Consider the following 15,006-nt stretch of genomic DNA (forward strand, 5'->3'; position numbering starts at 1 on the left):
GAGAAAAAAGGAGAACATGGCCAACTTAGAATTTACCAAACTCCTGTCAACCCAGAGGGGCAGGGCAGGAGAAGAAGTTGTACACTGCAGCAAGCTTCTTCCCACAGGATTAGGGAGTTGACCTCATCTAATAGCCCTAGTTGCTAAGACCAGTACAAAGGAAGTCCTTAGATTTGTGGTCAGTTCTCAGAATTGAAGCGTCTCTCCTGTCTAGCCTGAGTGTTTGTTTTGTGAAGTGTGAGTGTGTGCCCCGGGACTGTGTGTGCTGCCTGGGTTGCCTCCTGGAATCGAAGGGGACAGAGCTTGACTCCCTGATGTTCTGGCTCACCAGGAGAGAGGGAATGAAGCTCCAACCATCTCAGATAGTCAGCCAGAGGGTGTCCCTGTAGCTCTGGGTTGATGGTTCTCACAGGACAGGCTGTGTCTCTTTGGGAAAGTCATGCTTACCTGAGTTCATCTCCCTCTCCTGCTTCTCTCTCTAGAGTGGTCCAGGGCGGGAGCCCACAGCAAGTCAGAATTCATTTACAAGATTCCAGACTCTGTGGAGATGAAGGTTCCCCTCCCCCAACGTGTCCTACACCCTGCACAGTGCCTAGATATGGAATGCTATATATTCCACCATTTCCTGAAGTCAGATAATCTACCTGCTCATACATGTATGGAAACTACCATTGTCCTGACACATGCTAGCTTCATATATGCTATATTTAATATTTCAGATCCTCCAAGCACTTCTGCAAAGGCCAGGATCACATTTTTAGGATTAACAAACTAAGGACCCAAAGACTGGCTTCAGGGTCTAGTCAACATGTGGCTGGGATTAGATACTAATTGCCACCAAAGCCAAGCCAGTCCTTTCCCCCCACCATATATTTATTTGTTTTTGAGACAGGGTTTCACTCTGTAGCCCTGGCTGTTCTAGAACTAGCTCTGTAGACCAGCTGGCCTCAAACTCACAGAGATCTGCCTGCCACTGCCTCCTGAGTGCTGGGATTAAAGACATGCTCCACTATGCCCGGCTATAAATTAACCTTTTAAATGCCCAGAACAGCTCCTGGCGCATAGAGTGTTGCAGTTGGTTAGGTGTTTTTGTTTTGTTTTGTTTTGTTTTTTAACTCTTTGCTCTTTGGGGACCCACCATCCAGCTCCCAAATAAATACTCAGAGACTTGCTCTTATTTATAAATGCCTGGCCGTAGCTTGGCTTATTTCTAGCCAGCTTTTCTTAAATTATCCCATCTACCTTTTACCTCTGGGCTTTTACCTTTCTCTAATCTATATTCCTTTCTTTCCTCCTTACTCTGTGGCTGGTTGTGTAGCTGGGTGGCTGGCCCCTGGCCTCTTCCTCTCCTCTTTTTCTTGCTCCTCTCTCTTCTCTCAAAGCTAGACTTCTCCATCCATTATTCTCTCTATCTGGCAATCCCACCTATCCCTATCCTGCCTTGCTATTGGCCGTTCAGCTCTTTATTAGACCAATCAGGTGTTTTAGGCAGGCAAAGTAACACAGCTTTACAGAGTTAAACAAATTCATTAAACAAACATCCCACAGCATAAACAAATGAACACATCTTAAGCTAATATCCCACAACAGAGTGTACCATGTATGTGTCTGTTAAACCAACAAAAATGAAGCATAGATCAAAGAGTTGGATCTCTGTCAACCTCATAGCTTTCTCTGACCATGTGCTAGCCATCTGCAATGAATACAGTAAAGAAAAACAAAGGGAGGACCAGGACATGCTGCTGACTGTCAAAGCCACCACCAAGTCCAGCGGCTTCCATGGTGCCAGTGTTGAGCATCATAGAAACAGCGCATGTGGGCCAGACCGGGCTCCTCAACCCTTTCCACCCTAAGCCCTTTACAGAGAACCTGTTACACAACCATAGGCACATAGGAATATAAAGTAGGTATACAAACCAAACATTTACTGATAATAAGTCATAAAGGAATTTATTTAAAATAATTCTCTGGTAGTCATATAATTCCCCGTTAAAGATTAGAGCAAATTTGCACATTAATGAGATGAATGTACCTGTTTATGATTACAGAAAGAATTAAGTCATGACTGAATCTGTGATACTCTAGGGTAGAGCATCTTCAACAATATTTTTTTTTAATCTCCAGTGTTGAGATCGTCACTTGGCATAAATATATAACACAAAATGACAGAAGTGTGTTTGTTTGAGGCTATTTCAAATTATTGGAGTGTCTGTCCTGATCCCAAGCCAAAATTCCTTTAATGATTTTTGTGTTTGGAAAAAGGTCTCACTATGTAGACCAGGCCATCCTCAAACTCTCAGAGATCTGCCTGCCTCTGCTCTTGAGTTCTGGGCTTTAACAATTTCTAAATGAAAATTTTCAGCATCTTAATGAGCAATTAAAAAAAGCCAAACAATCTAATATATTGCGATCTAAAGATATACTAATTTAATATGTATATTAAAGATAGGTAGGAAAGATAGAAAAACAGTAAATGTTGCTATTTCCCATAGTCAAACCATTATGTTTCTCTAACAGTGGAAGTTTGCTTGCAGACTAGAAACACTGCAATTCATTAACATTTCCTGGTCTCAACTTTGAGCCAAGGTGTTTTAGAAAGTGTCCATTGGTATTGCGTGGCGTGACAGCCTGTGTTCAGATCCAAGGTGATGCAAAATGATTTGTTACACGTTTGATATTTGTGGGTGTGGTTCCAGAGACTGAGCCTAGGGCTTCACACATGCTTAGACATGTGTTTTCTCCACTGAACTACCCCTAGCCCTCTTTTGACCCCTCTTCTGTGTTTTTTAATGTGTGTTCACATGCCAGTGGAGACCAGAGATCAATGCCACGCATTTTCTTTAATTATTCTCCAACTTACATTTTGAAACAGGGTCTCACTGCACCTGAGCTAACCAACCAACCAGCAGGCTCCAGGAAGCTGCCTGTCCCTGCCTGCCTAGCTTTTTACATGGGTGCTAGGGGGTCAAACTCAGGTCCTCATGCTTATATGGCCAGCACTCTACACACTGAGCTACCTTCCCAGCCCTGTGAATTTATTTGTTTTGTGTTCAAGAACCTTTAGCCAGATTTTGCATCACCCTCACTATAAGTGATGATTCGGAGAAACCACCGAACTAGACTGCTCCTCAGGTAGAAAGGAAGGTTTGCTGGGGATCAAACGCCAAGTCCATCTCAGGAGGCATTAGTTCCATGACCTCCCAGTGTGTTTTCTGTTGCTATGACAAACACCAAAAGCAACTTGGGGAGGAAAGGGCTGATTACATCTTCCAGGTCAGGATCCACAATCAAGAGACCCTGAAGCAGGAACTCGGGGAAGGAACCTGGGTGCAGGAACCGAAACAGAACCATGGAGAGACGCTGCTTATTGTCCTGTTCTCCTCAGCTTGCTCAGCTTGCTTTTTTAAATACAACCCAGAACCACCTGTCCAGGGGTACCACTGTCCATAATGGGCTGCTATTCATTAATCATATTAGTTCATATTAATTAATTAATAATTCATATTAACCAAGAAAATGCCCTTCCAAACTTGCCTACAGGCCAGTCTGATCAAAGCGTTTTTTCAATTAAGGTTCCCTCTTTCCAGATGACCCCAGCTCATGTTGGGTTGACAAAAATCCTAACAAGCACAATGACCCCTATATGAGGTTGCAGTTCACGGTTTAAGAAGCTAGGCAGGTGGAAGGGACCACCCAGGTCTCCCTTGATGATCCTCCATGAGAGTCAAGGAGTCTCTGCATCTCCTGAAACTTCATGCACAGGGTTGTGTTTTTGTGTGTATTTGGAGACATATGACTATTGTTTTCATCAATTATGGGATTGTTCTGCTCCAAGAAAGCTGCCAAGCCACTGGTGTAGAAGACAGCTTCAGGCAGGATGGGGTAGGAAAGCCTGGTGCTCCGGGCTTCATCTCAGCTGCTGCTACCACCTGGCTTCTTGACACCTTCCGACCTCCCTCAGCTCTTCTCTTGGGGCGCTTGAGGGATGGCAGTCTACATGAGCAACTAACAAGGTCTTCCAGCTGTCACCCCAGGGGAATCAGCCTTTCTGATGTCACCACCCCCACTGCCTGTGGAGCACCTTTTACGATGACACAGTGTCTCCCCCATCTCTACAGGCTCTACCCAGAAGGCAGGCAGTTCCCTCTGCCCCTTCCATTGCACACAGTGGGCTGTGGGGTGGAAGAGGCTTGGCCCTGGAGGAGCAAGCTCAGCCCTGACCGGTCCACACCACGTGGCCTACTTCACCTTCAGGATGGGGCTGTTTCAGTGCCAAGCTTGGAGCACTGCCTGATCCTGCCTGCCTGCCTTCCAGGCCAATGCCAGGATTGGCCTTGCCTCCCATAAAAGAGCCTTGGTGGGAATTTCTAAAGTTCATTTTCATATTCTAGAATTTTATTCTCTCAAACTGTTACCCGAACAACTAAGGATATAGAGCAGAAGCCGCACAGGCCCTCACTTGCTTTCCACCCCCGGACTCCTCTGAGGCCTCAGGAGGGGGTGCCGGAACTTCTCTGGAATACCTCCTGCCCTCACGCCCATCTGTCGGTATTTGAGACTTGGGCAGCCCAAGCCCGCCCCAGGCTGCCCCTGGCTTTTGTAGCGCACTTGGGGAAATGGGGCACGCCTGCCCTCTGGTGGCAACTCCAGGAATGACATCACCCCGGGGCTTTGGTTGCCCGAGGCCACCAGACAGCAATTTTTCTCCTGCAGCTTCAGCCCAATAAGTTCCTTGATCTCTAGTTAACCGCTCAGGGGTCTTTAGAAACGGGAAATATTTCCTCCTTTTGCCATGAACACACACTCTCCTTGCAATGACTGAGACACTTGCATTTCACAGGAAGTATTACCAGCTGTTGGGGACCCCAAACATGGAGCCAGCCAGGAACCTGCAGTTTTAGCGCCACACCACCGTTCCCGTTCCCTCTGGAGAGCTCTGCCGAGGAGCCCAGATCCTTGCTCTTATAGAGTTGTACTGCCGTGTCCGGTCTCTCTTGTTCAAAACGGAGCCACGGGCAAGCCTCCTGGGCTTCGTGCTGAGCTGGTACTGTCACCATTACCTCTGTCCTGCTCCTAAACTCCCTTCACGACACCCTGTTCATTCTCCGTAGTACCTGTCACCTGTAAGAACAGCGCTAGCCGCATCACCTGGGCTATCACTGAAATGCAGCGCCAAATTCAGTGGATGTTGAGGAGGACACAGCTTCCAGAACTCAGTGGGTGCCCAGGTGATGAAGAGTCAGGACAGTGGAACCACACCTTGGAATCACCCCCAGGAAGTTAGCCCATGGTCTGAACCCTGAAGTGGGTAGGGCTTGAACTTTGGGACTTTACAACAACCTCTGACCTGGATGCAGATCCCAATCCCCACCTCCAGGCCTCCCTGTTCTGGCACATCCACCCACAGGGGTCCTTTATTAGATGGTCTTCCTTTGTCTGTGTCTCCTAAGTCCCTGCTGAGTTGTGGGGGTCACTGGGAGGAAAGAGGTTCCCCCAGTATGTGTGATATCATATCACCAGTGATAGAAATACTACCTCCTTGTGCAGCCATGGGACAGATGTAGTCAGAGGTAGCTGAGGGACAAGCTCTGGTTGGGCACACCTAAGCTGCCATGGGATTAGTAGTACAGGACTTGAATAGGTAGGCTTGGCTTTGCACCTGCTTTGGGGTTTGGGGGTACCTATAGAGGTGTGGGTGCTCCTCTCCAAATAGGTTGTACCAGAAAGTCCTTGCCCAGCAGGAATGAGGACTCTCCCATAGTTAGCTATATGGTGCCCCCTCCCCTAGACTTCCTCAACTATATATATTCTAGCTCCATGCAGTTTGGACAGGGTTGGTGGGGAGCAGCTGGATACTCAGGTGAGGGTCCCATGTCCTTCCCACCCCTTGATGAGGGGATGGAACAGTCAAGAAGTCCTGCTGGGGTAATAGTTTTCAAATAAGCAAGCTTACAGGCACAGGGTGGTGAGTGAGGCTCAGGAGATGGCCCTGTATACCCCAACACTTGGTTTTAAATGTCTGCTCAACTCTTCACCATCCTGAGTCCTGCACCGGCTCTGGGTTCCCCTGCTAATGCCCCCGTCACCTTATAGTGCATTATAACTGCTTTGAGTTCCTCTTTCCCACTACAATGTAACCAGTTTTGCTGACTTGGGACACAGGGCCCACCTAGTCCATACTGGGGGCACAGCATCCTTTGACATCCAGATCTGCCCTGCCTCCTTTTTGAGGCTTTCCATCTGATCCTCTCGGTGACTCAGGCTAACCTCAGCTCGCTGCAGTGACTCCAGGCCTGCCCACACCTCTTTCAACAGCAAAGTCAGCAAGCATTCCCACACTCAGGTAAGCTGCAGCCCAACAGAGTGCTTTTCCTCCCCTTTGCCTGGGGCTCTCCTCTGGGGCAGAGGGAGCAGCAGGCTCTCAGGCTGCATCTCGCCCTCATCAGATGTACAAGACGGGAGGCAGAAGGATGCCCAGCTGCTTCCACTGACCACGAGGGTGAAACCTCCTGTTCACCACTGGACATCACCCAGGGCCAACAGTCTTCCCAGCTGCCTGTTTTATTTATAGCTTCCAAAGCTGCTTGGCTCCCATTTCAAATGACAGTGAGATGGCACCAGGGATGCGGCCACTAACAGTGGATGTGGGACTGGAGCTGAGGGGGTCTTTGTGCCCCGGAAGAGAAGGCATGCATTGGAAGACCACAGGGTGGGAAGTGCACAACACAAAATTTCCACAAGGCCCAGGCTGAAGGCTGGGCACAACCAAGAGGTGTGAAAGGCACAAATAGGCCCAGGCAGAAGGGGAGATTGGTGTGGCATGGAGAAAAAGTAGGGAGCAGGAAGGATAGGAGGGTGGGGAGGGCAGAAGGACAGAGTTCTCAACAGCCAAGAGTGTTCGCTGCAGGAAAGCGTCTGCAGAGAGTGGATCCAGTGGGCAGCAGCCTTCCGCCTCTGGGGGCCTCCAAGAGGCTGGGAACAGGTTGTCCTCAAGCATGTGGTAGAGGCTTCACTATCCAGTGCTTCCCTCAGCCTCTCATGATGACAGCTGGCCTCAGGGGTTTTCTCTAGATTTCCCTGGCTCCTCAAGGTGTCCCAGGGTCGTGTAGCCTCAAGAAAAGGGTATTTATCTCTCAGAAAGTACTTCTCCTGGCTGCTAGAGCTCTTTTGTTTTCTCTCTCAGAGTACAGCTGAGAAGATCAACCTTGGGCTTCTGGGAATGTTGCTTTTTCAAACACTATTATGGCCTCTTTCTTCATCCGTGCATTTCTCCGACTAAATTACAGTCATTCCCACCAGGCTCCTTGAGACCTCAGCTCCGAGTTTGCCAGACCTAGCAGAGAGCAATACACAGGGCCCTGTAAAGTTTAGTGTGTGTGTGTGTGTGTGTGTGTGTGTGTGTGTGTGTGTGTGTGTGTGTTTAGTAAGGTGCCTTCTATGTAATATCTGGGATATAGTTGTGTTAGGAAGTTGTTTGTTGTTTATGTGAAATTTGAATTGATCTAGCATTTCTCCTGAGCTCTATGTGGCTTCTGTTTGGGTTGACCTGTGGGAGCCCGAAAACAAAACAAAACAAAGACAAACAAACAACAGCAACAAAATGAGAAGTGTGGTCAATGCAGTGCATTTGAAGTTTCACCTGCAAGGGGCCGCCATGCAGACCCCATCATTGGTCTTAGTGATTTAGCTCCCACTGGGCTTTGTAGCCTGTTTTCCATTTGTCTCTTAAAGAGAAGCCTTCGCTTCTGACCTAGCCAGTCTCTTCCTCTCTCACACCATACTCTTGGCCTTTGTAGGAACTTGAGTCAATCATTGCTTCCCCCATCCAAAATGACCTATTTAGCTTCCTCCATCATGTTGAGGTCTCCAAGCGTCTCTTTCTGGAACCTGCTTCCTGAGTCTAGAGAGGACCATGTCTGGTCTTTACGTCACCACTGAGCCAAGGATAGAGACCATCAATCATTCCCATAGGTATTAGAAATACCCAGAGAGACTTGAGCAAGCCCCCATTCCTGGCAGGTCTCTTCAAGACCTCTGGCATTCAAGCTCTCTCTGAACAAACTTTGAGGAAGATGTCACCAGTGTCCACATCATTTTTTCAGAGAGTGCTAAAAAGCAGAGCTGCCTTCCCAGCCCCTTGACACCTGAGTATTCAAGAGGAGGACACTGATCCTCCTGGCAGCAGACTGCAGCAGACTGACTCTCTCTGGATGGGAAGGATGTGGGGATGGTCAAGCATTTGGGCCATCAGAGATTATTATCATGACCATCAGTATCATCATCACCATCAGCAGCAGCAACACCCTCAATATCATCATCATCATCACCACCATCAGCATCAGCATCATCACCATCATCATGATGTCATTTCAGCCACACCGTGTTTTCAGGTCAGATACAGTCTTTCCTTTATCTTTCAACAACTCTACAAGTTAATAATACTATTCTTTACGTTCCAAATGGGGAAGTGGAGTCCCAGAGTGATCTGATGTCTTTGCATGCGATCCCAGGGCAATGGGGATAGACCCCAAAATAAAACTTCCCTGGCTTGTCTCATCCCCTTTAGGATGTATAATTCTCACTGAAAACAGATGGGCAGGCAGGGACAGGTCATAAACGACCAGATCAGTGAGGTTTGAGTACAGCACCCTCTTGTGTTCCTCAGAGGTGGGCATCTAGTACCCTGAGAGGCTGAGCTGCTCTGAGCTCCTGTGGCCTCCTGCCTACATCCAACCTATTCAGGAGAGTCTATCCTCAGGGGCCTCCTCTCCCCTGTAAATGTCTCCTAAAAGACAACCATACACAGAGTGAGAGTCCCACCTGATGCTCTGTGACAAGAGGCAGCCTTGGCCTCACCAGTTTGGTAAACACAGATGCCATTCTTGTAGAGGACAGTAAAACATAGCAGCATCGTAAAGGGACTGGAATATCCCACAAATAAGTGACCATTGAAATTTGACCCAGATTTTTCCAAACTTACCCAATCACAGAATTTTTTGGAGGTGTGGGGGAGGTCAAGTAACAGCTATTAACACTCTGCAGACCCAGTGTCCAGATAATCTGTTCTGATAAGCAGGGAGCCAATCCAACACTTCCTTTTATAGCTGAAAAAGTCGAATTCTATCCACTGAGTGCTTCAGCATATTTGCTGAGTATAAACAGAGATGTCCCCAAATGCCAGCACATGGGCTGGGTTCCGAGAGACACAGAAATGTAGTGACAGCAGCTTGTCCTGGGCTCTTGCCACCCAGGCAAGTTTGATTCACTTATGGGTGTGAGGTTCACCCCCATTTCGGAGCTGAGAAGCCTGAATCCCAGAGAGTTCCCATAAGTTCCCAAAGCCAACCTGTAAATGCAGCTGTGTCCCTTAATGAGATTGTTTTACTCTTGGGACTTTACCCAGTGGCCTCTTGAATAAGTGCAGTCTCTCTGGAAGCCCAGCTGCTGATGTAGCTCAGTGGTGGGGTGCATGCTTAGCTTAACAAGGCCCTGCCTTCCCTCCCTGCCTTCCCTCCCCAGCACAGCCTACAAAACGAAATAACATCATGGTGAGCCCAGGCCCCCGGGGAGCCAGGCTGGTTGATTTGAGGCAAGGCTGTGGCCAAGGTCTCTCCCCTCAGCCCCTCAGGCTCTCTTCTCCTTGTTTCTGTCCCTGCAGGTCTAACTGGCTGAAACCGTGCTGTGGGAAGAGAGCAGCCGTATGGCAGGTATTTTTGCTCAGTGCGAGTCTCAACAGTTTCCTGGTAGCCTGTGTAATATTGGTGGTGATTCTCCTGACTCTGGAACTTCTAATAGATATAAAGCTTCTCCAGTGTGAGTAGCAAGAGAGATACATATGCAAATACATATGTCAATATTCACTGTGCATCTGCATCCCTCAGGGGTCCCCAACCTGCAGACTGGGATTGTCCCCCGGTGTGTGCCACCGCCGAGCTGCTGGCCCCACGACAGCCCACGGGAATTGCCCCTGGGGAGGGGACACATTTGGCAGCTTCTCCATCACTGTCAACATGGCTTTGTCTTCTGTCCAATGTGGCCTCTTCAGTCTCCTCCCTAGACTTCCATAATGAGACAAGCAAAAGTTGGGGACCCCTGTGTGCATCATTTTTTTTCTATATTGTTCTCATTTGGAATTTTCCAGGGTGAACTTTTTTTTCTGGCTTAAACAGTTCCGTTTGGGGAAGTTGACCACTGGTAGTCAGTAGCCAGCAGCTGCAGCGCTGGTGTAGGTACCAACCCGAAGCGGGCAGCATCATTTACACGTGCCCTGATAGCTTTGAAAACGCATTTCCACACCCACACCTTCAACCCTGCCTGCAACCATATGGTGCCCGGGACTGGTAGGACAGGACCCCATTTTATAGAAAAAGCAGACAAATTAAAGTTTGTGGGAACTGGAGACTTACCCGAGGTAGAGGAACAGAGCAGGATGCTCCAAGCCTCCAGACGGTTTAACTGTTTGGCTACTTTCCTCCCTTTGGGGGTTCCTTCCAGCCTCATGCAGTTTGGTGCAGGTGGCACCAGGAGGCTTGACTTCTTCTGATGCCCTTTGACAACATGGCTGTAGCGTGGAGGCCCGCTTTCTGTCCCCACCCTTGGAAATACCCTGCTTGGTACAGCAGAGGGCCAGAGGCCCACATGTCTGGCCCTTGCCTGTGGATGAGCATATAGCTTATGGGAAAGTCCCCACATACCTTTCTTGATCTGGGAGGTGAACCATTCAAGTACAAATACTTTAAAAGTGGAGTTAGTGGCTGCCGAGAGCTTTTGGTGTCCACCATTGACAGAATCCAGGACAAGAGGCTCAGCTGCCCCCCAAAACCCATTTTCTTCTTTGTTTTCTCAAATGCCCCAAATCCTCCCTGGATCTTCTATGCTCAGGGGTAGTCAAAGCTCCCACCAAGACACACCAGCCTTGTCTGCTCTCTGAGAGAGCACAGAATTGCTTTTGTCTGATAAGCCTAGTTGGGTTTTATGTAGCCGGTGGCCCCTTGGTTCCAATTAAAGTATCTTCCAGCATTAAGTGCCCAGTACTGGTTTTACACTCAACCTGTCTTCAATTAAACCATGCTGTAGGCTTCCCCCCTCACATCCAGACTGTCTGTGTTTTATAAGACCTGACCATAACGGAACCCTCTTTCCCTGTGGTGGGCTGTACTGGGGCCCTGAGCTTCTCGGGTTGGGATGAGGCATCAGGTAGAACTGAGAACCCAGCCGACACTGGAATTTTGCTTGAAATTAAGTATCCAGGAGATTGATTTTGGTGGGAGATCCAATAGCAGCTCATAAAAGGCATCTTAAATTCCATAAAACGCACAATCCGAGATTTATTGCTCTTCTAAAGCAAACCGTAAAAAAGGCACAGGAATTCATTTGAGAAATAATGGGGAGAGATTTTATGTTTCCAGAATCATCTGAGGTCTTTTCAGAGTCACACAGGCCTCAGCTCTGTGGTTCCCACTGGTATTCATGTGGCTCACAGTGTCTCTAGGGCTCATCCTGCGAGGGTCACACTGGCCCCGAGCCAGGGAACCTATGTGTCTCCCTCCTGGAACCCAGAACTGCAACCTTCCTCTGGGACTTGCTTGAAGACCTCAGTTTTACCCACTCCCAGAGTTCAAAGATTCTAAAACAGGGAATTCCAGCCCTACCCAAAGAAGACATCTTTCTTTGCCCCCCGTGGGTCAGCTGAACAGCTTGAAACAGGCCCTCTAGAGAATCAACATGACCTGTTTGCTACAACACCCCCACCCCCTGTCCTCAAAGTTCCCTTGATCCATCCAGAGGACTCCCTCTGGGGACCATGTTTCCCTCTTTCTACCAAGGTCACCCCACCATTTTCCTGGACTCCAACCCCTTGCTTTTAGCCTCACTAGCACATAAACTGTGCCCTGCTAGTGTTTGGAGGCTGTGGTGTCCTGGCCTTTAGAGTGACTGACTAGCTGAGGTAGAATAAGGAACCATCATTGCTGGCCTCCCCCTTGTGGACCTGGAAGATCCTTTTGTTGTCCCAGCCGGCAGGCTCTGCTGCCTTTACCCATCAGCTCCCCGTGCCAGGCATCATTCCAGCCTTCTTTCCAAAGCACGCTGCTGACATCACCATCTCCAGTACTGCAGGTTCAGAATGGAAGGGCAGAGGTTTACCCAGAGCCCCACACAAAGTGTGCTGAGCTGTGAGGCTGGTGTGCTGTGGATCTTGAAGCTGCCCACTCAGGTCCACAGCCTTGCTGTGGTCGTGACCCCTCCTGGGTCTGGCTATGACACAAAGGACAATAGCAGTGAACAGGAGGAATCAAAGGAGGTGGCCTTTGAGGACAGAAAAGCATTTGGGTCACCATGCCCTTGCCACTTCCACATAACCACTGGTTGTAGCTACCCTTGCTCTCCGACCCAGTTTCTAACAGATCCAAATGTGTCTGCAAGCACCCAGGGGTCCCCAGGGGTCTGCCTCCATACCACAAAGCCCCCTGGACTGATGGACTCAATTCTTTGCTCCTAAACCTGGCTTCACTGTGTTCATTCCAGTTTCCAGTGCATTCCAGTTTGCTGGTGTCATTCACTGGATCAGTCTGGTCATCCTCTCTGTGTTCTTCTCGGAGGTAGGTAAAGATTTGGGCCCTGAAATCTCCTTGGGGTGACTCATTCCCAGGAAACCCAGGTTTCATTCACTCCACATTTCCTGCTATTCCTGAGGCTGAATTTCACCATAAGATACAGCTCAAGGAATGTCTACAGACACAGACATGCATGCCAGTGGCCAACTCTGATGGAGAGATTTGTCTCTAAGCAGGTGACCGCTGCTCAGAATCCAGAACATATGCAGGGGTTGCCAAGTGAAGTCCGGGTAATGGGTTTGTGAAGGTGAGACAGTGCATGACGTAGCTGAAGGGCAGAAGTTGTGTGTCACTAGTGATTCAGGAGGTAAGGCCCAGGAAAACCAGATGCAGAAGCAGTTAGGATTTGCTTGCTTCAGGGCCAAGGCAGTGGACTTGACCAGGTCCTGTAGAAGGGTGGAGTCCCAGCTGGCAGGTGTCCCTGGGGCAACAGAGGGCTATGCTTCTGAAGTGCCTTAGACAGATGTTTCCTGGTATTGCTGGAGTTGATGGCTGAGGTCCACGTCTGAAAAGCTACCTGGAGTCTCCTAGCCCCTGGGTTTACTGTGGCAGTAGAACAGGCCCATCTGGCTCCTGGGTCATTTGACAAACCTCGATACCAGCACATGCCTTGATTTTTACACGTGGAGCGACATCTCCTGAGCAGTCCCCATGCCATCAGTGACACTGTAGCCTGTGCTTGTAGGACACTGGCTTGCAGCTGTTTCAGATAGGGCCTCCTGGGAGGATGGGAAGGGCTGTGGGCAGTGAAGGGCAGAGAGTTTTGTGTGGAACCATTTCCTCCAAGTAGAGCCAAGAACTGACTAGGTTAGCTGGCCACTGGCCACTCTATCTGGCTGTCCCCACCTTCTGCCACAGGTACACATCTGCCCACAAAGAGCTCTGTAGCAACTTTTAGTGGAAGATAAACACAAATAAGTTTCAGAGCCTGCTGGGAATGCACGGGCATGGTGCACACATGAGGCTGCTTGTACACTGGAGAGAACATAGCACAGGCTGAGAGGGAGGGTGTGAGCCTGGAGAAGAGAAATAGTGTGGACGAGGCTGTAGAATAAGAGAGTTTATGTTATGGTCAAAGGACCCAAGAGGCTGAATCCCAGGGCCTTCTCTGGCCTAGCCAAGAGCTCTGCTGTCTCCCTAAAAATCAAAGAAGGTCTAGGCCTTAGCCTTCTAGTTCAGAATGCTGGGTCTGAGTGGGGCCTGGCAGGGTAGCAGGCATTCCAAATGTAGATAGAACACCGTCTTCTCCAGACCTTGACTTCTGTAGCTCATAGAACTGGCCAGGAAGCTTCCTAACCAGCTAACTGAGGTAGTGCTCAGGTGTTTGGAAGAGGCTGACCAGTAGTTTGGGATCCCCAGAGGGTCCAGCCCTGCCTGGCCCCTCCTCTCTGCTTGCTAAGATTCTCTCCTGCAAATCCCTGGGCCAGAGCCAGATGTCTCCTTGATGCAAACCTTGGAAAATGTGCCCATGCCTGTGACTGCCAACAAAAATGTTTAACCAGTTGCTGTGGCTCTTCCCTCTAGCCCTCTGCTTTGGTTTTATTGGCTTTTGCAGAATTTATTGCCCAGCGTTAATTTGGCATTCCCTTCCTGTCCCTGCGAGAGACAAACCACCTGAAACAGACAGGCTCCTGTGTGCGGGAATAGAAGCCTCAGAGGCCTGACAGCCAACCCCCACAACGTGAGGAAGAGGCTGAGCGTCCCACAGACTCGGCTTTCTCTGCAGAGCCTGTGGGGATGAGGAGAAGGGCTAGTCCCTTGCCTTGGACCTTGTCATAGGTGGGGAGGATGGAATGGAGCTAGGCTGTCCACACAGAGGAGAAAGCTCTCCCCATATAGTCTACCCAGTATGAATGAGGGGCTGTGTACAGTGATCTGCTGAGGCATCCTGGCTAACAAGGGTGGGCTTCTGTAGACTCACAGAGCATGAAAACCAAGCATCAAAACCTCAATGCCAGCAAGCTCTCAGATGTCCCCACAGCATGCACTGGTGAATATGAGTCATTTGTGCCCTTGCAATGAATGACTGGGGGTACCTCTAACAGAAAGAGCCAGAGAGCCCAGTATCCCTCCGAAGTGTATCAGGCCTGTGTATTTGCCTGCCAGAATGCTAGTGTGGTCCTTTTAAAACACTACATAGGGCCAGAATGTAGCTTAGTTGGTATAAAGCTTACTTGCATGCACAATCCTGAGATTGATTCCAGCACTTCATAAGCCAGGTGTGGTGGTGAGTGCCTGTCATCCAGCACTCAGGAGGCAGAGGCAGAATGAACTGAAGGTCAGAGTCATCTCCTGCTACAGAGAAAGTTCAAGGAACAGCCTGGGATCCACGAGACCTTGTCTCAAAACACACACAAGCATGTGTACACACACACACACACACACACACACA

The 15,006-nt window shown here is 49.2% G+C and overlaps 1 protein-coding gene across 4 annotated transcripts in view; it reads left to right on the forward strand.

Moving 5' to 3' along the window:
* Tmem266 (transmembrane protein 266) overlaps positions 1-15,006 on the forward strand; it is a 116,541-nt gene that overhangs the window by 67,942 nt on the left and 33,593 nt on the right. For 3 of the 4 annotated variants that reach the window (XM_036191861.1, XM_036191860.1, XM_036191862.1), the window contains exons 4-5: positions 9,659-9,813; positions 12,526-12,599. In XM_036191861.1, the coding sequence (XP_036047754.1) occupies positions 9,659-9,813; positions 12,526-12,599 (229 nt within the window). The remainder of the gene's footprint in view (positions 1-9,658; positions 9,814-12,525; positions 12,600-15,006) is intronic. The other variant, XM_036191863.1, reaches the window with a different exon arrangement.

This window comes from Onychomys torridus, chromosome 7 (assembly GCF_903995425.1).
Source record: "Onychomys torridus chromosome 7, mOncTor1.1, whole genome shotgun sequence".
Taxonomy (NCBI): domain Eukaryota; kingdom Metazoa; phylum Chordata; class Mammalia; order Rodentia; family Cricetidae; genus Onychomys; species Onychomys torridus.